General features: G+C 38.8%; 1 protein-coding gene across 1 annotated transcript; it reads left to right on the forward strand.

Annotated features, from left to right (window-relative positions):
- Positions 1 to 6,159: 6,159 nt before the first annotated feature.
- Positions 6,160 to 21,176, forward strand: CNIH1 (cornichon family member 1). The gene is made up of 5 exons (XM_014054779.2): positions 6,160 to 6,367; positions 12,710 to 12,778; positions 16,773 to 16,885; positions 18,400 to 18,543; positions 19,948 to 21,176. Exons 1-5 carry the CDS (start codon positions 6,287 to 6,289, stop codon positions 19,973 to 19,975), a joined length of 435 nt encoding a protein of 144 aa, XP_013910254.1. The 5' UTR covers positions 6,160 to 6,286; the 3' UTR covers positions 19,976 to 21,176.
- Positions 21,177 to 22,546: the final 1,370 nt, after the last annotated feature.

The raw sequence follows: 22,546 nt of genomic DNA on the forward strand, positions 1-22,546 counted from the left end.
GGTTTGATTTTAGGTTTAAAGAGATTGACACTAAGCTCCACAATTTGGAAGCTGTTGTCTTTTCCAAGCAATTGCTTGTCACTACCCTGCCACAGTATTTCATTCTGTGATGTCTTTGGGGCGTTATGATGTGTATTCCTAAATGGAATTCTGTTTGCAGCCTGGAAACATTGACATCTTCAACTAATAGGAGACTTTTTTTCCTGCTCCTCCCCTTCCCCTCTATTTGGATCTTGAAGGAGCAATATGTGAAGAATTTCCATCACAATATATAGCTGTAACAACTTTTTGAATACTAACTTGTTTTTAAATCAAATCTCCATGTGGATATTTTAATAAGCTCTTAAAAAGTAATACAGTGGGATGATAAATTTCTAACAATGGCTCCATTTCTGGTCTTTTTCTGGTAGTATTTCTCAATCTTTTATAGATTAGAGTTGTCAGTATTTCAAAATGAGGCCAAATAGTTGGTTTTGATTTTTTTTCTTTCCCCACCCCCTCAAGCCTTTTTCACATATTACATATACATAATACATGTTTCTTGCAGCATATAAACAACAGAAAGATCCTAGCAAAAGGGAAGAATCACAGATTACATGTGCTTTTAATATTCACGTTGCAATTGTATGAATCAGTTGTATGAATGTATCCCCCTTTTCCTGCAAAAGCTTGTTTGAACTTAAGAAATATCATATCTTTATGCTTTATTGATAGTGCCGTATTCACTGGATAAAATGTGAAACTGGCATTTGGGAATCTTTCTGTTACTCAACACTAGTCAGCTTTGGTGAAAGCAAAGGGATTTAATTCATTCTTCTCTGTTATGACCCTTTCCAGATGTGTTGAGTGGCACCAAATTAGGGAAAGTTAATCTAAGTGAATAGACATGGCTTGTTACATACACGGAAGAATGGCTTTTTTCCCTTCACCGATGGAAGGTTATATTCTTGTGTGAAACATGTGAAAAGGCTTTCATAGCATGTGGGGTTTTAAAAAAATGAGAATCAGTCTACTAATAAAACTGGGTAGATTTGCTAAAGTCCTGGTAGTTGTGCACCACTTTATATGTTGAAATCAGATCAGTACTATACGAAACGTCTTTTAGGGAAGTTAGTACAATACCTAACCTGGGGGTAGTAATTTGATGTACACATTGGAAATGTACAAAATTGCAATGCTATTGAAAAAGGATCATTGAGGAAATAGGCCAATTATAGCTCATTTGCCATCTCCTCTAGTTGTACCTGAGAAGTATGAGCTGTAGCATCCATAGTTCAGACAACCTTGACTCAACCTTCCTTCTGGGTCTTCGGCATAGAGTTCTACAATTCCAGGTATCTTAGCTACCATACTTGTTGGAAATTCAAGGACATATAATTAGGATACATCTGGAGTTCTGGTTCAATATATTGCTAATTCTGTCCACAATCCAGAGTTCGATTCTGACAGGCTCAACTCAGCCTTCCATCTTTTTCAAGGTCAATAAAATGAGGACTCAGATTGTTGGGGTCAATAAGCTGACATTGTAAACCATTTAGAAAATGCTGTAAAGCATTGTGGGCAGTATGTAAGTCTATTGCTCTTGCTAGTATCAGGTAGAATAACTTACCCCAGTTGGCACTCTTCTGATATATCCAGACTCTATGTCCTTGAATTTCCAACAGGTATAGTTCTAGTTTGGAATTCTATCTCCAACACAGCTGGAGGGTGCCATGTTGGAGAAGATCAATGCGCATTGATCGCTGGAATACCAGTCTTTTCTAGCCAATCTGAAAAAGGCTGCAGATTGAACCCAGGACCACTCTTTCTTGCTTCACTCAACTCCCCTCTCTAAATCTGCAACTTGTTAGTGAGGTTATTGGTCTCTTTACAATAATATATTACCAAGTATTGACTTAATATAATTAAACATTGCTAATGCTGAAAAGTTGTTCCGTATGAGATAAGAGCAACAGTATTTTACAGAAAGGAAAATGCACCCAGTTCTTGAGCGACAACTGCAATATGTATTTTTATTGTTCACTGAGCTGATTGACTGACTGGAGAAGTCCTGACATTTCTGTGAAACTATCCAGCTTGACAGGTGTTGCAGTGATTGGGGTATTTTTTAATGTTCTGCTTAGTTGATTTTTGCATGTTTTTTAAAATCATTTTCTTTTTGTTTGGCAAAGCATGGAGCTTGTATTGGTATCGATGATCATACAATGTTAATAAAACCTGTCAAACTCCCTGTCTTCTATTTTTAATGTGATATAATAAGCTTAAAGCAGTGTGGGTGGGTGGGGAAGCTAAGGTAGCCTGGAAAAAAAGAATATATAACCTTTGAACAAGAGCTCTTTCTATCCAGGATCTCCCTTTTGACAATAAATTGATTGGACTGTTTTATAAGATAAAATAACAGGATAGGATGCTGACGCAGTTTGGGTATGCAAACTAGGTCAAACTGGGTATGCAAACTGGGTTAGTTAGCTTCTGACGAACAAGGATGTTAGCCTCTGCTTGTATTGAATACAAATTGCCATTTTGTCCTATCCAAACCATTGAAGGAAGTATTTGTAAAAGAAAAAGACAGGCGTTCAAGTACGCAGAACTAATCTGTCTGGCCCCTAGACTGTTATTTTTTCATTTGCAATAGTCCTGATTGCATGTCAAGCTCATTTGTACATGCTCAGGAGAAAATGTTACTCAAGTTGCATGCATTGAGAACAGGCATTTAAAGAGGTTCTGGGACAAATCAGACTCATCTGTCATTCTGATCTGGGGATGATGCTGAATGTTTCGACTTACAGGTGGGTGACGTATGCTCGGAATTCAGGGATGTGAGTATCAGATTTAGGAAGATCTGAGCACCACACAGTGATGTAGCTGGAGAGCAACATTCACTGTACCTAACCCAGGAAGACATCTTGTAAGATACAGTGGCCTATTCCTTCTGAAAACGTCAGCATGTTTTTCCAGAGTGTGGAAAGATCTAGACAATAAAACAAGCTTGTATTTCCAGAGTTGTGTTGTTCACCTGAGTAAAATATTCTGTGTAATTGTGAGGGCTTCATCTTAAGAAATCTTATGGAAATCCAGTACCTCGTTATTTACAGACATAATCTACATCATGAAATTATTGGTCACTAGATGTGGTCAACAAATCTAAAAAAGAGAAGATAAGTTCAAAGAAACCAAATGGATCTTTTATGATCTTCCTTGGAATACTTGGGTGAACAGCACAATAAATAGGAAATATGGGGGATCACCTCTAAAATGTTTTAAGTAATTAAATGCTTTTGCATGCATGCAAACCATCATTCCCTCCCACCACCGATCTCCAGATTTGCTATACCAGAAGCTAATCTCAAAATAAGTTGATACTGAGGAAGTGCCACTGATTCAGAAAAAAACTGAGATCAACTTACAATACAATACAATAGCAGAGTTGGAAGGGACCTTGGAGGTCTTCTAGTCCAACCCCCTGCCTAGGCAGGAAACCCTATACCGTTTCAGACAAATGGTTATCCAGCATCTTAAAGACTTCCAGTATTGGGGCATTCACAATTTCTGGAGGCAAGTTGTTCCACTGATTAATTGTTCTGTCAGGAAATTTCTCAGTTCTAAGTTGCTTCTCTCCTTGATTAGTTTCCACCCATTGTTTCTTGTTCTACCCTCAGGTCCCTTGGAGAATAGCTTGACTCCCTCTTCTTTGTGGCAGCCTCAGATATTGGAACACTGCTATCATGTCTCCCCTACTCCTTCTTTCTATTAACTAGACATACCCAGTTCCTGCAACCGTTCTTCATATGTTTTAGTCTCCAGTCCCCTAATCATCTTTGTTGCTCTTCTCTGCACTCTTTCTAGAGTCTCCACATCTTTTCTACATCGTGGTGACCAAAACTGAATGCAGTATATTCCAAGTATGGCCTTACCAAGGCATTATAAAGTGGTATTAACACTTCACGTGATCTTGATTCTATCCCTCTGTTTATGTAACCTAGAACTTTGTTGGCTTTTTTGGCAGCTGCTGCACACTGCTAGCTCATATTTAAACTTTCCAAAGGCAATCTCTCTTCACCCTCAAAAAGTTGTATTTGTGGCAGGTATCTGATGGGCAGATCCTACTTCAATTCCTGTTCCTTGGAAAATTGCTGGCACACACTTCAACCATGACCTGGATGAGTGAGAATCTCTACAGACCTTTAGTATACAATTTGGGATGGATCTGGGTACTTGAGAGACCGCCTACTGCCAATTACCTCCACTAGACCAATAAGATCCCACAGACTAGGCCTCCTCCGAATTCCATCAGCCGCCCAGTGTCGACTGGTGACTACCCGGAGGAGGGCCTTCTCTGTGGCTGCTCCGACCCTGTGGAACGAACTCCCCGTGGAGATTCGTACCCTCACCACCCTCCAGGCCTTCCGCATAGCCCTTAAAACCTGGCTGTTCCGACAGGCCTGGGGCTAAAGACTTGCAGCCCCACCTCGAATGGTATGATTGTTGTGTTTTTTAGCTGTGTATGGTCTTTATGTTTTGTAATTTTGTTTGTTTTTTTCCCTTCCCTTGAATTGTGAGCCGCCCTGAGTCCCTTTCAGGGAAAAGGGCGGCATACAAATAAAGTAAATTCTAAATTCTAACATCCTTTGAATGGTCTGGGAGTAGGAATGGATTTCTAGAGGAAAAATTGTAGAATACAGGAACCAGGAGCAATACTCGGGTGACCCCCGAAGACACAGATAAACTTCCAAGTGCTTCAACAATCCTCTAAAAGGATGCAAATAATCAACTGTCTGCAAGGAATATAAATCCTTCTGTTCCCCACTATCCTGTCAGAGCTGAAGAACCTTCTTGGATGAGAAGCGAAATGTCTTCAAAAGAAAAAGCAAGAAAGTCCAATTGCCTCCTGAAAAAAGCACCTTTGGGACAAGCATGACCTGGATGACTGAGAATCTCTACAGACACACACTCCAATGTCAAAATTGTAGAAGAGCCCCGTTAATCTACAATAGCCCCAAATCACTCTTTCCAATTAATAACAGCTATTCACAAGCATGACTTTTCGTGAGCTGCAGCTCATTTCATCAGATGCATGCAACAGCTAAATGATACAGGATTTAAAGTGGGATGAGTGGGGGCGGGAGTGAGGAGAGACAGATTGAGACAAAGTGAAGTTTACCCAGCGTTTGCAGTATCAAGACATGCTGGTTAGGTAAGAAGTCATCCACAGCAAAAGGGTCTCACCTTTGCTACCTAAAATCTGGAGTTATGGGAGTTTACTCCTCACCCAAGCATAAAAATGGGGGAAAGTAACAATGAAAAGTAAAAATAAAATGAATTGTCCAGATAAATTCTAAATTCTGGAAAAAAAGTACATGCTTTCAAGAAATTAACACACCTATTTCATGTACTCATAAATGTCAATGATACAATTAAGAGTAACAGAGTTGGAAGGGACCTTCAGACAAATGGTTGTCTAATCTCTTCTTAAAAACTTCCAGTGTTGGAGCATTCACAACTTCTGGAGGCAAGTTGTTCTACTGATTATTTGTTCTGTCAGGAAAGTTCTCCTTAGTTCTAAGTTGCTTCTCTCCTTGATTAGTTTCCACCCATTGCTTCTTGTCCTACCCTCAGATGCTTTGGAGAATAGCTTGAACTCCCTCTTCTTTGTGGCAACCCCTGAGATATTGGAACACTGCTATCATGTCTCCCCTAGTCCTTCTTTTCATTAAACTAGATATATCCAATTTCAGAAACCATTTTACATGTTTTATCCTTGAGTCCCCTAATCATCTTTGTTGCTCTTCTCTTTTAATTAATTTAATAAAATATTTTAAAAAATCAATTTTAATATTTTTAAAGAGCTGGGTTTTTAATTTAATCAAACCCCAAGGAACAACCTTTAATCATTCACCCGAGACTGGTATAAACTCATTCCTAATAAAACGTATTGAAAAATCTAGGCAAACACAGGACAAGCCCTTTTCCTGGGGTTGGCAAAAGGATCCCAAGTTGTAACGGAGCCAGCTAATTCCTAACGGTGGGATCTGCGTCGGGAAAGGAGGAGCCACGTTGCAGTCCCGCCCCCGTCCAGAAGTAGTCGCTGCGGCGCGGAACTCCTGTCTGTGAAGGCGGCGGCGGCTTCTCTCCGGTGTGCGCTTGCGCAGTGACGTCGAAAGCGTCTGTCATTCCCCCTCCGGGGCCTCTGCGGCCACCCTGAATGATCCGGCCCAGAAACTTCCGCGCGCCTCGCCGTCGGGCCGGCCTTCCTTAGTGTCAATCGCCGCCGCTGCCCGCCGCCGCCATGGCGTTCACGTTCGCTGCTTTCTGCTACATGCTGGCGCTGCTCCTCACCGCTGCTCTTATCTTCTTCGCTATATGGCATGTGAGTGCAGGAGAAGCGCCCTGGCGTTCCCTGGAAATCTGGGGCGGTGGTCCTAAAGGGAGAAAGGGGGCTAAGGGAGGGCTTGGGTGTGTGCAAGGTGGGGGGCTGCCTGGAGGTGAAGAGGAGAAGCGAAGGAAGCCTCCCCCTCACTTTGGTGGCTTGGTTTCTTCTGCAGGGTCGGGGCGGGCATTGAAAAGCTGGCGACCGTGGCGCCACGACGGAGGAGAGTCAGGGCGAGGGAAGGGAGGCGTTGCGGGGCTCCTCCAAATTTGTACTTTTGCATCTCATCTGACCAGGCGGGAGAGGCCGGGAGGGTTTGGGGGAACGTGGGAACCCGGGGCCATGTGCGCAGCGGGCACGAAAAGGTCGCCCTGCTAGTTTTCTGCAATTCTAAGGTGTGACCGAAATGTAAGTGTTGCGTGTAAGAGGAGTGTCATCCCCGGCATCCTTTTTGTGAAACGGGGGAAAAGCTGCCTCTGGAAGCTCAAGTTATCAAAGGAGAAAAGAGGAAAGCATGCTAGAAAGATACAGGGAGTCCTCAACCTACGACCGTAATGTAGCCCCAAATTTAGGTTGTTAAGTGAGAAATTTGTTGTGAGTTTGCTCCGTTTTACGTCTTTCCCTGCCACATATGAAATGGGAATAGAATAACTTTATTGTCACTTTGAAGGTACTCTAGAAAGAGTGCAGAGAAGAGTAACAAAGATGATTAAGGGACATATAAAGAACGGTTGCTGGAATTGGGTATGTCTAGTTTAATGAAAAGAAGGACTCGGGGAGACATGATAGCAATGTTCCAATACAGTCCAGTTCAGTTATATACATGTACATGGCAAGAAAAAAAATACTGCGAGTTTACCAGACAGATGCGATAAGGAATAAAGTTGTTACAGAATCTAATAGTCCTGCTAGAAATACTTACTTTGTTAAGTGAATCACTGCAGTTCTTCAATAAGCAACAAGGCTGTTAAGTGAATCTGGTTTCCCCATTGACTTTGCTTATCAGAAGGGCGCAAAAGGGGATCACATGATTTGGGGATGCTGCAACCGTCATAAATTTGCGTCAGTTATCAGGCATCTGAATGTAAATCACATGATCATAGGGATGCTGCAACAGTCATAAGTGTGAAAAATGGTCATAGTCACTTTTTTCAGTGCTATTGTAACTTTGAACGGTCGCTAAGTGAACTGTTGTAAGTCAAGGACTACCTGTATTACAGAGCCTGGTGAAAGGGAATAGGGAAAAATACTTCTTTTTTTGTAGTGCTTTTAACACTTCAAGTAAGTTAAATGGGTATTTAAGGATTGTTCTTATAGTCTTTAAAAAGATGCCGTATATAGAAGAGGTTAAAAATAGGACAGTTAAAACTCAAAAATAAATTACTTCCTGAACCCATAATTATTTAGTACAGGTAATTAGAATTTTATAGCACAGAATACAGATAGTCCTCAACTTCTGACCACAATTGAGCCCAAACTTTCTGTTGCTGAGACATTTGTTAAATGAATTTTGCCCCATTTTACAACCTTTTTTGTTACCGTTGTTAAGGGAATCACTGCAGTTGGTAAATTAATAACACAGTGGGCTTCTCCATTGACTTTGCTGGTCAGAAGGTTGCAAGGAGTGATCACATGACCCATGGATGCTTCAACGGTTATAAGTATGAATCAGTTGGCAGGCATCTGAGTTTTGATCACACGATCATGGGGATGCTGCAAAAGAAACTGAAAAAAATGGATGTAAGTCACCTTCCCCCCCCCCCCCCCGTGCCGTTGTAACTTTGAATGGTCACGAAATGAACGGTTGTAAGCCGAGGACTACCTGTGTAGTGTATCGGTCCTCTTTGGATGTCTTCAAGAGATATTCAGAAGAATCAAGCATGTGAAAAGCTGCGCACAGCTTTTAAAAGATGCTTTGCTGTAAGGAACCACAAGCATCCCTACAAACCACAGTATCAAATAGGGCAGCTACTGGTATCTCAGTTCTGTTTGATTAGCTAAAAGGATTCCCACGCGTGCATGCCTGTTACGTTCCCATGGTTCGCCCATAAGGCCAATGTTGAGAAAAGACAGGAGACGACCTTTCTCGGGATGGAGCGACCCAGATTGGAGTCTGAGAGCCCCTTTTATTGAGATAGGACAAAGGCAGGAGGAGCAATCAGCATGTGAGTAAAAACAGCCTGTAAAAGTACAATTTCTAATCTACTGCTCAGTCTACATATGGTCAAATCCTGGACGTCAATGGTAGGGCACATCTCAGAATGTTATGTTATGCACTATCAGGATGTTATGGCGTTCTAGGAGTTTGTTTTCTCCTGTGTGATTCAGCGTGACTCTGCAAGCCCTAGTATGAACTGGGCCATGGGGGACACACACCTACACAAGGAACTATATTACAACATCTCCTACTTTTTTATTTTCTTTTTGTCAAAAGACTCTTCCTCTTCATCTTACCAGAGTTGTCAACAGTGCTTTTCGTTGCTGCATATCAAGGCCTGTTAAAGCCATGTTGATACTCCTTTTCTGCATCATGCCCTCCACTGTGGACTGGACTATACTTCGGATGACAGGGATAAAACAGGGTAGTAGTAGGAGGCCTAAGAAGATGCTGCCTGCCATAAAGGCGGCTTGCTTCCAATTCCGGAAGATGCCCCCCAAGAACCCCGCATCATCCATAATCCCTGTCCACGTTTGTACATGCCCGTGCCCTAATTTTCTCAAGTCAGCAGTGAGATCAGCTACCACTTGGCCAGTTTCATCAATCTGCAGGCAGCAACTGTATATTACAACACATGCCAACCTCTTTTGTAAAATGAAATGATCAGTTGAGGGGGCTCAATTCCATCTCAATGCTTTGTCAAAGTGGAATGACATACCTTGTTATGACAGGGTTGAACTCTCCCACTGAAGTAGATCACTGCCATTCTGCACACTCCTGGGGGCTCCTGTATGCTTTCTGTATATTGCCACCAATAACCAGGCTGTTATACTCTGATGCCAATTTCCAAGGATCACAACAGGAGAACTGTTAATTCACGGTGGTGTTTATAGGAATCAAGACATTGAACTCAGGTGGAGTTTTAGTTTGGCACATCTTTTTTTTAATGTGTTTGAAGAACTGGAATTTGACTGATGTGTAGAATAAAGAGGAAAATATGAAAAGAGCAATAACTTGGGTGGGGGGGACATCATGGGATTTGACCAGGGACTGTCAAAGCTTGTTGTGAAATAAAAGGGGCTAGAATTGTAAGAGAAGGGAATCTTGGGAGAGGTAAGCTTTGATGGGGCAGATGTATCTATGAGGGGAGTGGGCGGGTACATTATACTGTACAGAATTGTAACATGCTATCTTAATAGTCTTGGGATAAAATGTATCTGTGTGCTTTTGTGTAAATGTGTATTAAGGCTTTCTAGCTTAATGCGTAGGTAAAAGGTCAGAAATCTCAAACCTTCTCTTCTACAAGCCCTCTTAAACTACATAGTGTGGCCTCACCTTCTTGCCTTCATGTAGCTACCATGTAATTACTGCTGCAACCACATATTTTTCAGGGGATGTCTAGATAAAGACTACTACTATCTACTGATCTCCCCACAACCTTAATATACGAGAGAGGGATCTGACAACCTGTGTGTCTTATTGGCAAGTAAAGGGAAAACAATTCTATAGTGTCATCTTGTTAGCCTGTAACCGGAGACAGGCACGTGGTTAGGAAAATTAGCTCTCAGAAGTGAAATCAGAATGAAATTTCCCAAGGTATAAACAAAATTTATTATTTCTTTCATTTATTTAATCAGGCTTGTACAGTATGCCCTCTGTCTTGCCCAAAGGTGATTCTAGGTGGCTTAAATAAAGTTAACATTATTATAAAAAATGACAAATAAACATTCCTTTTTGATTTTAAATAAAGTGCACAAAACAATCAGTGGAGGTAAAAATAGAGATTTGTGAAAATCAGAGAGAGCATCTCAAGAGAGTCTCCAATAGGAAAAAATATACGAGCAGATTATGAGATGTATTGGTCTGTTACCTAAGAGACACAATCACTGAGCTCGCACAAGGAAACTAGGCACTATCAGAGGTTATAAAGTAAACTAATCTGATACAATATTTCTAGCTCACATCTGTTACCTAACTTTTAGAAATTAATTGAGTGATGTAGCAAACATTTCCTGGTTGCTTCCTTGGATTTTTCAGATTTTAATAGAATCCAGTCTTTAATCAGAGATTCTGGAGCAGCCTTTCTTAGCTCCTCTTCTTAGCCTCCATATGTTGCTTCTCTATTAGATTTTTAAATAGCAACCCCTTTTTTCTCTGGAGAAGGGTAGAGGGCCAGAGGGAATCCCCTTTATGCATGTGCTAAGGTAAACATCCTTACCTTGGAGAATCCTGTCTGACACCAAGAGATGCGCACTGGCGAAGACTGCAGCCGACACTCTGGAAGACAAATTGGCCTCAGCACTGACCCATGGTATAAAATAGATAGCATGGGCATTTTAATTGGATTATCAGATCATAGCTACATTGTATTCTCCACCCCCTACTTTATCCTAAAATTATATAAATAAGTAAAACCAAATTTATTTTCTAGTCCGAATGGCATACAATAAAAATAACAAATAAAAATTCCCAGTAAGATGGCATCACCTGCTAAAAGTAAAAAAAATCCTCAAAACAAAAATATAACAAGTCTTGATAATACAGTCAAAAAGAAGCATTCCTTATCCAGGTCCTGGGGAAAGAGACAATCTTTAAAGCCCCTAGTTGGGGCAACCTAATCTCTGGATAGATATTCCAGAGGATAGGTTGTACACTAGGGTAGGGACATTTCCTGGGACCCAATAAATGACTTTTGTTCATGGATGTGACCTGGAGCATACCTTCTCTGAAGAAGCATACAAGCTGGACAACAGTTTGAATTGCACATAGAAGTCTTATCAGTAATGAGCACAGCTCATGTAGGGGAGGTACCACATGGTGTGACATGTTGGGTCCATCCTTCCTGTGCAGGTGCCTTCTGGACCAGTTGCAGCTTCTGAGTGGTGTTCAAGGGCAGTCCCATGTAGAGTATATGACAGTAGTCAAATGTGAGGTGATTAAGGTAGAAGTGATTGTGAAAAAAAAAAATCTTGGTCAAGGTAAGGGTGAAATTGGTACAGTGGACAAATGGATGAAGGCCCTCCTGTCACCCCTTGAGCAGGAACTGAGGATTCAGGAGGATTCTTAAATTGTGCACCAGTTCTATCTGGAGAGGTGCAACCCTATCAGAAAATCCCAGATACTTCAAGAGCTAAAAACACTCTGCCATTCCATTTTGCTATCTTCACAGCATCTAGGCACTGGGGCATCATTTTGATGACATTGTTTGAGTTGGTCTGGGATCAATATGTACAACTGAGTATCTTCAGTGTATTGATGGCATTAGATTCTATATTGGCAGATGATCACACCCAGTAGTTTCATGTAGATACCGTAGAAGAAAAGGGGGAGGATTGAGCTCCAAAATCCCCACAGATGAGTCAAAGGCTCGCCCACCAGCACCAAGCGGAACCCTCCACAGATAAAATAGAACCACTATAACACTATGTTTCCTAATCCTGTAGCCACCCTAGATGGAATGATGATTAATTATATTAAAAGCCATTGAGAGATTTAAAAGTTTCAAGTTCATACAATATCCATCCTGCCTCCACAGGTTGAGCCAGTGCTGTCTCCGCTTGAAACCACACTAGAAAGAATCCAGATAATCCAGTGGGTCTCTGAAACTCTAACCTGACCACTTTGTGAGCAAGAGAAAGAGAAGGTTGGAGGTTAGATAAAGGTATTCAGAATTGTTATGTCCAATAATGGCTTGGATAACAGATGGTTTTTCGCCACCTTTTTCATGGAATAGCATCACACACCATCTCCCAAGAAATTTTTAATCATTCTAGAGATGCACGGATTTAATACCAGGTTGTTGGGTTACTAGAATTCAAGATTCTGTCCACTTCTTCAGGAGTGACAAGGTGAAACACCTCCCAGATAATAGGTCCAGATAAAGCCTCAGTCCACTCACTGTGACTTGCTCAGTCAGAATCCAACTCCAATTCATACAATTTGAATATTCAAGGCTCAATGAGAGGCTTGGCTACTGCTACTATGTAGGGGATTTGAGTGAATACTTAAAAGTGTGCTTTAAAGAGCTTAGTTATTATTATTTGAAGCTAACTGGATGAGTCAGTTCCTTAGGAGATTCCCTCAGAATTTGAATTTGGAAGTTGGGATGGTCTAAATACCTGACTTTATGGTAAGAGTGGTAAGAGTTCTTATACTGTTACTTAATCATTTTAATTTTATTTTAGATTATAGCTTTTGATGAGCTGAAGACTGACTACAAGAATCCCATAGACCAGTGTAATACACTAAATCCTGTAAGTTTATATGAGACAGAACTTTCTTCATGAATTCCTAGTTAGTTATGTTTTTTGGTAAATGTATGATAATTTAACATAGATAACTATTTAACATGCATGTGATTTGATTCTACAATATATAACAGATTTAAGATTTCTAGGTAGAATTGTGTCCCTGTACTCTTTCACACTTACCCTCACTTCCCATTCTTGAAATTCTGACTTATTTATCTGCTGGTGAACTTGTCAGTGGTCACACTAACATTCTTTCAATCTGCTTTTTACGTTTTCGGCACAAAGACAGTTGAAAAGGTTAAAAAGATTAAAAGAGTCAAAATTGCATTCAAGGTGTGTACTGCTTTTTAGTTTAATGTCTTAATCCCATAGTCTTTTTGCTTTCCATTTATTAAGATCATGTCTATGGTCTATGTTAGCTCTTGTTTTGGTCCATGTGCCTGTTCATTTGCTTGTCTTTTGTCTATTCAGGGATTGAAATATAATTCTTTGAATTTTGCACTTGCTTAATAAGAGATGGGGAAAACTGTTTCATGCTTAAATTCGTCTATGAGAAATCAGTTACTGACACGACTTAATGTAACAATTCAATAAATTCATGTTTATTTAAATGGAAGAAATGCCATATTTGTGCCTTAATCAGAATTTGCAAATTCAATTCAAATCATGAATGATGGTTGTTAGGATCCTGATTAGAGCTGATACACATTGAAGGGAATTCATCTTGGAATTAGGGAGAAGGAATATTCTGGCTTCTTGATTTACTGTGTATTATTTGCATGGAAATAGCTAGGGAATAGTGTAATAGTAGTGTAATAATAAAAATAGTACTTTTCCCTTATTGCCCACCTTGATCTTAGGTAAAGGTAAAGATTCCCCCGCACATGTGTGCTAGTCGTTTCCGACTCTAGGGAGCAGTGCTCATCCCCGTTTCAAAGCCGAAGAGCCAATGCTGTCCGAAGATGTCTCTGTGGTCATGTGGCCGGCATGACTAAACACCGAAGGTGTTTTTCTTACTTGCATTTTTAATGTGCTTTCGAACTGCTAGGTTAACAGAAACTGGGACAAGTAACGGGAGCTCACTCCGTTAACGCGGCACTAGGGATTTGAACTGCTGACCTTCTGATTGACAAGCTCAGCATCTTAGCCACTGAGCCACTGTGTCCCTTACCTTGATCTTAGGGACGCTTTTTTGCAGCTTTTTCCATTGGTGTGTTTAATACCCACCAATTCTGTTTTTCCATGTTGTGACAAGTACAACTGTAGTTGATCTTAGTGAGTTATGTGCCCATTTCCAAAACATTTAAAGTAGTCCTAATAGGTGGCAGTAGTTGTCTGACTTTGTGACCTGGAAGTTAAGGTAGATCTGGAATGATTAAGGAGATCTCCAAGGGAACCAGGGCTATAGACTGAATCTGGACTGTTGGCAGAGCATTCCAAAAGTGAGTGGCAACCATTTCTGTATTGTTGCCAAAACAATTGTATGCCCACATCTATGAAATCGCCAGGAATCAAAATTGACTTGAAGAAGACCTTGAATACTGTGTTGAATACTCTGCAATTCCTGGGCTTTTTAGAAGGCAGATCCCAACTCTCCACTGTCTGTGTGATTGGTAAGAAGTTACTCTAATCTGCATTTACCTGTTTAGAAAATACCTACCATTCTTTGTTCACATTTATACCAGTATTTATTTAGTCCTTAGAGTGATCAGACCAGCATTTTCCAGTTTTGTATACCTTATTCCCACATTTACCTTAAAATGTTTCTCTTTTGCTTGTTGACAACCTGTAACAATTTACAGTATACCTGAAAGGTTTGGAAAAGGCTATGTCCTTTCATATATTTTTTGACATGGACTGATTAGATAGCATTCCTCTAAAAAAATTAAATCAGATATCCCCTGCTGAAGATGAACCACAGGAGCCAGGGCGTTAGTGCTAAATACAATCGGTGAATGAGAAAAAAAAATATTGCGAGGTAGAATGACTGCTAAAACATGTCTTCTAATGCAGGAAGAAGTAACATAGATAGAAGCTGTGCATGGAACAGTTTATCCTACTCGGTTCATCTCTCATTTGTCGTGTGAGCGAGAGAGACTTTCACTACATCCGTGCATCCCCTTATCAGACTTTTAAGAAAAAAAGATATTACCATATGCATGTTATGCATTTCTGGGCTTTTTTGTTTAATACAGAGATAAATTTGCTGAGAAATTTTGCTTATTGTTTAATTGTGTGCCATAAATGGATCTTTGTATAGAAATTTAGTGTCTTGAATAATATATGCGGGGGAAAATAATCATAAAAATAAGAAATGTCTAGCAAGTTAGCAGGAATCTTAGCATTACAATGTAGTTTTTGATACTTTATGACTGAATTCCTAAATTTGTTTATTGTTTAAATGAATGAGTTTTTATTTTACTTACTAGTCTTACATGCCCTGGATGGTCTCATAAACATCTGCCATAGACCTGGTTTACCTATTCATGGAATGGCTAATCACAGAACACCCAGGTGTTCTGTGTTCCTCTGCTTTCCTTGTTCTTGTTTCTAGGCAGCTGGAAACATTTTTCACACAAAGCACTGGCCTGATTTGCTTCTATTTTCTAAGAATGTGTTAGAAGAGTAGGCTCTCCGTTATCCTTGAAAATCAAGGTATTAGAGGGCTGGTGCTTTCCTTTATAGCAGAGGTCTTCAAACTTGGCAACTTTAAGACTTGTGGACTTCAACTCCAAGAATTCTCCAGCTGGATTCCAAAAAAATACAATATTAGAGGAGATAGGGACTTGTAGATCCGTGGGAGGTTTGTTCTCTATAGGCATTGCATAATGTAACCTAGTTCAGCAGAAGTGCAATTTGAATGTATTGAGTCTATGCTGATTAAAGCCTGTGTTTCTTTTACACTAGATTCATTTGCTTCTGCAAATTCAGATAAACCAAGGCACATCAAACCACCAATGGCTTTTATTAAAGTGAATAGCTGCACATTTTGTTCAGTATAGCTGCCTATAATAGGACCTTGTATAATCCGAATTCGCTATATTAGGTTATTGAAAAGATACCGATTAAAAAAATGAATATATCAAAAATATACAAACTGGAAATAGGTTTTCTTCAGAACCTAAAATCCAGGAAAGATTAAATATAGACACATATTTTTTTCTATTGTATTTGCTTCTTTCTTTACAGTGGAATTGCTGCTGATTATAACCATATATAGTGATTTGTGCAAGAGCTTTGGGCCTAAATTCCACATAGTCTTTCTAACCTGGTGTCTTAACCACTAGTCCAAACTGCTCTCTTTATCTGCCTTCTCCCAATTTTATATGTGTGAGATCTGTTTCTCTTTTGGTGTTTCTCCCTCTACCTTGTCTTTATTTCTCCCATAAAAAGATAAAGACTGTTTCCAGCATTTTGTGACAAGCCAGACTAAAAACTAGCTACTTTGTCCCCAGTAATAAAATGTTTTGAAATGTCTACATATTGCAAGAGGTTACTGACCTTACTTTAAAAAGTGTATAGTTCAAACTTCCGCATATTTTAATGGTGAGACAGCTCAATAAGATTATGGAAACAGTTTTCGTCTAGGCAGCTAAGGTTCTACTTGCAATTAATTAGAGATACATAGGCAGCTTTCAAAGATTTTTAAATGTCATCGGCTAATGTAATATGGAGACTGCTAGATATTATGTAGCATAAATCTAACCTCTCCAGGATAAAAGTTGGAAATTGGAAGGTATATGTGATAATGCGTTTAGTTTAATGTTTATACTGCAAATTCTGTAAGCGATATTAACAATTTTATTCAGTTCTTCTAAATATGTGTAACACGTCAGTTATTATGACACAGATTATTGACATTTTGTCCACGGGCTTATCTTGTCTAATGGGCTTTTTTTACTTCATTCCCTTGTTGTTCCTATAAATAATGATGTCCTTATTTTAAGTGCACAAAAGTCAAAAAGAGGGTGATCTAACTACCTGTCTTCTTTTGCAGCTTGTACTTCCAGAGTATCTCATCCATGCATTCTTCTGTGTCATGTTTTTGTGTGCAACAGAATGGCTTACACTGAGTCTTAATATGCCATTACTGGCTTACCACATTTGGAGGTAATTTTGAACATAGTTTGGTAAAGCTTTACTTGTAGAACTTTTATTTTTGTTTTTCGTGTATTACATTCTGTAAGAATTGTTCTGCAGGGATTTTCCTGTCCCGTAAATTCTGTTCTCCAACATTACTTGATATTCAATTATTTCCCCCATTCTTTACTTTTGGAAGATCCTGAGGGAAACAAGAGAAAGATAACAGTGTGTTGCATTCTTCTGCTATATCATCATCAGAGATCAGCTGTGATTTTGTTGTCATTGCTCATAGTTAATATAGTTGCTTTGTGCTTTTACTCCCAAAGAAACTGATACAAAATTTCATGTTTATATTTCCATTCAGCGACATGAAAAAGAGAGGGATCAGGTCAGCACATTCAGGGGGATATTACCCTTCCGCCAGATATTATAAGATACTATCTCTTTCTACTATTAGAAATCACCCCTTTCAGATTCTTGCTTATCTCGGCTGCAGAGACCATAGGATGATCATAAAGGATGCTTCACTTAGATTTGAGATTTCATGTGTTTCATGAAACTTGTCATTGTTTGAGGTTGGCCCTTTGCTCAGTACATTTTGATGTCAGAAACTGAATGTTGGCAGAGATCAACTGAACAGAGATTTTCCATTTTAATGGTGTACTGTATTTTTCAGAGTATAAGACGCACCTTTTTTCCTCAGAAAAGAGTGTGAAAATCTGGGTGTGTCTTATACACTGAATACAGCATTTTTGGCTTCCTGAAACCCTGCCCCCTTTGCAAAAATGGCCGTGCATAGCCTTTAGGAGGCTTCCAGAGTTCTGGGGGCTGGGGAGGGCAAAAATGAGCGAAAAACGGGCTGGTTTTTGCTTATTTTTGCCCCCCCCAGCCCTCAAGAGCACTCTATAAGCCTCCTAAAGGCTATGCATGCCCTTTTTTTGACAGAAAATGGGCCCATTTTTGTGAAAAACGGGCTATTTTTTTCTCATTTTGGGGGGCCCCACCCCCCCAACAGCACTGTACAAGCCTCCTAAGGGCTATGCATGCCCTTTTTTTGGCAAAGAATGGCCCCATTTTTGGGAGGTCTGCAGAGTGCAAAACCTTTTTTTTTTTTGGCTCTTTGAAATCTTGGTGCGTCTTATACTCCAAAAATACGGTATATTTCATTGAGAGCCAATCTGTTATAGTAGTTTAGGCACCAGGGTATAAAATGGGAAACTGGGTGATCTAGTTCCACCTTAGGCATGAAACAAGATAGGTGACCTTGGGGCAGTTCAGCCTAGGAAGCAGGCAATGGTAAATCATTTCTGAAATCTTGGCAAGAGAACTGCAGGGACTTGTTCATGTGGTCACCAAGTGTCAATGATGACTTGAAGGAACCAATCTCTCCCCCCCCCCCCCCTTTAATGCTGAATCAAGGAATGTTGAGTATGTGAAATAAATGGCAGGATAGAAAGCACTGTGTGATAATGGGTATAGTTTCTTGACAAGCAAACTCATTTTTCCTGTGGCTTTTCAAAACAACCAATTCACTTTTTCAGGTATATGAGTAGGCCTGTAATGAGTGGACCAGGACTCTATGATCCCACAACCATTATGAATGCGGATATTTTAGCATATTGTCAGAAGGAAGGGTGGTGCAAACTAGCGTTTTATCTTCTATCCTTTTTTTACTACCTATATGGGTAAGTCATCTGTTTTTAATAAAATAATGTCTTTCTGATAAGTAGTTGAACACGCAGTGTAAGAAAGCTAAATAAAAATACAAAGATGCTTTTATTGAATTACAGCAATGCCTTTAAAAAATGCAATAAATGCCCAGGCACTTAATATTCATTTCCTTAACGCAGGGGAATCCCAATCTTTTTGATCCCTGGGCATGCCTAATATTATAAGACTAAGTTATGACATTTTATAAAATGGTTCCCATGGTGAGGCTAGACAAGAATTACTTGCATACCATAAAATACTTTATATAATCAGTTGCAGTCACCTATGTAATCTTCCAAGAAAGCTCTATATTCCAGGAGTAACAGGGATCTTGTTGGAAATACATGTTAAGTTTGAGACTAAAGCTTTGTTTTGTTGCCTGGTGGTTTCCCTAAATCAGCAGACAGAATGAAAGGGGGAAGGGACTTTGATGAATGCCCAGCAGCATATGGTTTGATTTATGCCCTGCTCTTAATTCAGAAGCTTAAGGTGGCACATCTAATTGTTTCTTTCCATTTCCCTTTATACCAAAAATCCTATAACATAGTTTGAGAATGGATCCGAGTCTCTGGTTTTAGTCCAATCCCTTAAACTGTACTACCATACTGACTTACTGTGTGTTGATTCAGCAATAACAGGGATATAGATTCCCTGATTCTTTCGGAATTCCTGATCCTGGAACAAGAGCCTCACCCCTGACTTTTAGAGAAAAAAATATTAGTTTACAAGTTGTTTACTAAATTGCTTTATTGAGGAAGATGCTTTACATTAGACAAAACCTATTTTCACTTTCAAAAATAAAAATAAAATTGTATAGTTATTTTAAATATTAAGACAATTAAAATTATTTTATAATAAATTGGGATTTGATGTCAGAATAACATTAAGCACCAACAAGAGAATTAAATGATGAACAAGTGTGTTAATGTAATCTGGAGATATGCACCCTCTTTAGTATAAAAGATATTTGCTTGGTTGATTTCTATATTGTTAAGAATAAATTCTGCAAATAAAGCATTTATGATATGGTGGAAACTAGTAATTAACTGGAGCTTAAATAAGGGCCATGACCAAAATTTTGGAACTGTCCGTACCATTTTAAATGTATCAGTTTGGGAGAGGAAAACATGTCACCTTTTCTTGGCAGAAATTTTTAATTGGTGCACTGCAATTATGATCATACTGTTACATAAGTGAGTCTGGTCTGGCTTTAAGTTTCTGTGGTAGGAGGGATATGCCAGTAGAAATGTCTGATCATAACCCTAGTCAGCCCAGTGGTGAAGCTTAAAGGTTAGTTACTAGTTATCCATCTCCAATGAAACAGAACAAACATTTAACAGAAATATATATTATTTTTTTTATTCTTCTCTTTCCAACAGCATGATTTATGTTTTGGTGAGCTCCTAAAGAATGACGGACAGCAGACTTGATTCCAACAAAGTGCATGCAGAAAAGCCATAAAGCAAAGGATTATCTTTGAAGAAGAAACTGGTGTAAAGATTTAACTATGGAATCTGATGATCATAGTAATAGTAGAGGGAAAAGGCCTTCCTCTTCTACTGTCTTCTCCCGTCCAAAAGTATCTAGTCTTTAATACTCATGGACAGACTTTTTCAATTGGGATATTTAAAGTGACAAGAATTACATATAAATTAATGTAACACAACTGCCTCTGGCTTTTGGACAGCTTTATTCCTGCCCTCCATAAGGATCAGTTGTATCTTCAGTAAAAATGTGAAAATTACTGTCCTTAGTGTAAGAGAGGATTCCCCCCTTTTGTTTACTGGACTTTATAGTGGTTTATTTGGATAATGGACTTTCATTCTCCCTGTCAATTGTAGTCAACATTTCTAAAACACTGAATGCTTTTCTGTATGTTATCGCTTAGGTAACCCCTGTGTGTCACGTAGATGAATACATAAGTACAACTGCAGGAAGAGTTGTAGTTCTATTTTTTACTATTAGGATATTCTCCAGTAATATGCATGGATCAACATTTTCCTATTAACACGAAATACTGAGCTTTAATTTCCCAGGCTAAATGGATGTTAGGAAAAGTGGAGCTCATTATTAACACGAAACATTGAGCTGACTTTTCCTTGCTTTAGTTTTCCAGATTAGATGGATATTAGGAAAAGTATTTTCATTTTTATTTCATATTTTAAAAAAACCTGCAATTGTCTCAAACTGCCATACATCTGAAACCAATTTAATAAAAAATCATTTTGAAAATGCAAGGCATATATTTTGAGTTATACATGCCATAGGGTTTGGCAAATTTATTTGCTATGTCACACAATAAAAATCTCCAAGAGAGATTTAAATATTAACATTTCAGTCAAGCGGTTAGCTGTTGAGCAAGCATGGATACAATTTCCCTGTGGATTGTTTAATACCTGCGGATTTCTGGAAGTTTTACATTGGTAAACTTTGCTATGGTCCTAAAAGAAAATGCTATATGTAAGCAAGAACATAGTCTTTGGAACAAAGTATTTAAATTTTCATTCTGAAAGAGATTTCTAGATCATGTACTTTCCAATTTAAATCACTTTGGAAAATGGATAATCTCTGGAGGAAAAAGATTATTAAACTTTATTATTAAATTTTATTCACCCTGTTGAAAGCATTTTAATCTATTCATGATGGAACTTCCCTTTCCAGTTTGAAAATAAGGGAGCTACAAGATTACAAGACCTCTTTTTTTCATTTAGGTTCATAAAAATGGATGAAAAAGTAATGAATATGGAGAACTTTAATTAAAAACAGTCCATGAAAGTTTCTTAGCATTTTGAAAAGCTGTGAAGCTGACTTCTTTAACCTGAGTTGAGTTTGCCAAAATGATAGGGAACACACACATGTCCAGATTCTGTTATGAGAGCTGTGCACATTTCTTGTCATCATCTTCAACATCAGAGTATTTAGGTTAGTGCTTGATGTAAAAAATCATGTTCATACGATGCAGCAGTTTCTAGATATGCAAGTTGCTGTGGAAAACCCCTGTAATTATCCACATCACTCCTTTAAATATGCGAGCTATCCTTAGTGATATGTTCACATGGAAAAGTATTTGTTTTTGATATTTTCTCTTTTATAGTAGCACTGAATTTTTACATGAACCTGGATGCTAGCTGCACCATTGTGCTGCCTATTTGGAAGACCTGTAGCATTTTAAGAATAAAAATAATGGGATGTCATGCATATTATGACCTTTGGTATTAGAACTTATATTACAGAATGCATAATGAGTCACATGCTGGATAAGACCTCTTGCTTATTTCATCTCTTCATCCAAAAATCTGCTTAATATTTTTATTAAGCAATGAATTTGTTTGTTCTTATACATCAGTTTGTCAATTTATTAAATATGAAGTTGTAAAAATGGCAGATCTCCTTTGCAGATGGGGAAAAATGTATACTTTCCAGAGTTTACCAAAAAAGCCCATTTGTAATAGAGCAATTCTATTACTATTCCATTTTCTCTTCCCCTTTTAAAGTACACTTTCTTGATAGATGGGTTTGTCTTTCACTTTTTTGTTATATATGAAACCTGCTATTTATTAGTAATACAATTAGTGGTGAGAATGAACATCTTGAGGAAAGGAGTCCTGTTCTGGAAAGCATAACAAATTCTTCCCTGCCTGATAGCCACCATTTACATCCTAAATGTAAATTATATTTGTATTCTAAGTACCCATAGCCACAGAGTGAAAGAGTAATGGTGAGTCTTACATATGCACTTGCTTACCCAAACAGCTCTTTTTATATTTGAAATGGGAAATGGACAGAAGAATGGCAAACAGATCAAACTACCAATTTGAAATATGTCTTTGTAGCAATATACACTAGAGTACATCAGCCAAACCAAAGCAAAGATAAAATGATTGTTGAAAAATAAGATACTGGTTTGTTGAATTTATATGTACTTATCAATATTCTGTGCATGCTCTTTTTATCGACTGGAACATTCAGTGTGTCTTT

This window comes from Thamnophis sirtalis, unplaced genomic scaffold (assembly GCF_051295495.1).
Source record: "Thamnophis sirtalis isolate CommonGarterSnake01/CBP01778 unplaced genomic scaffold, rThaSir2_p1.2 scaffold_1, whole genome shotgun sequence".
Lineage (NCBI taxonomy): Eukaryota > Metazoa > Chordata > Lepidosauria > Squamata > Natricidae > Thamnophis > Thamnophis sirtalis.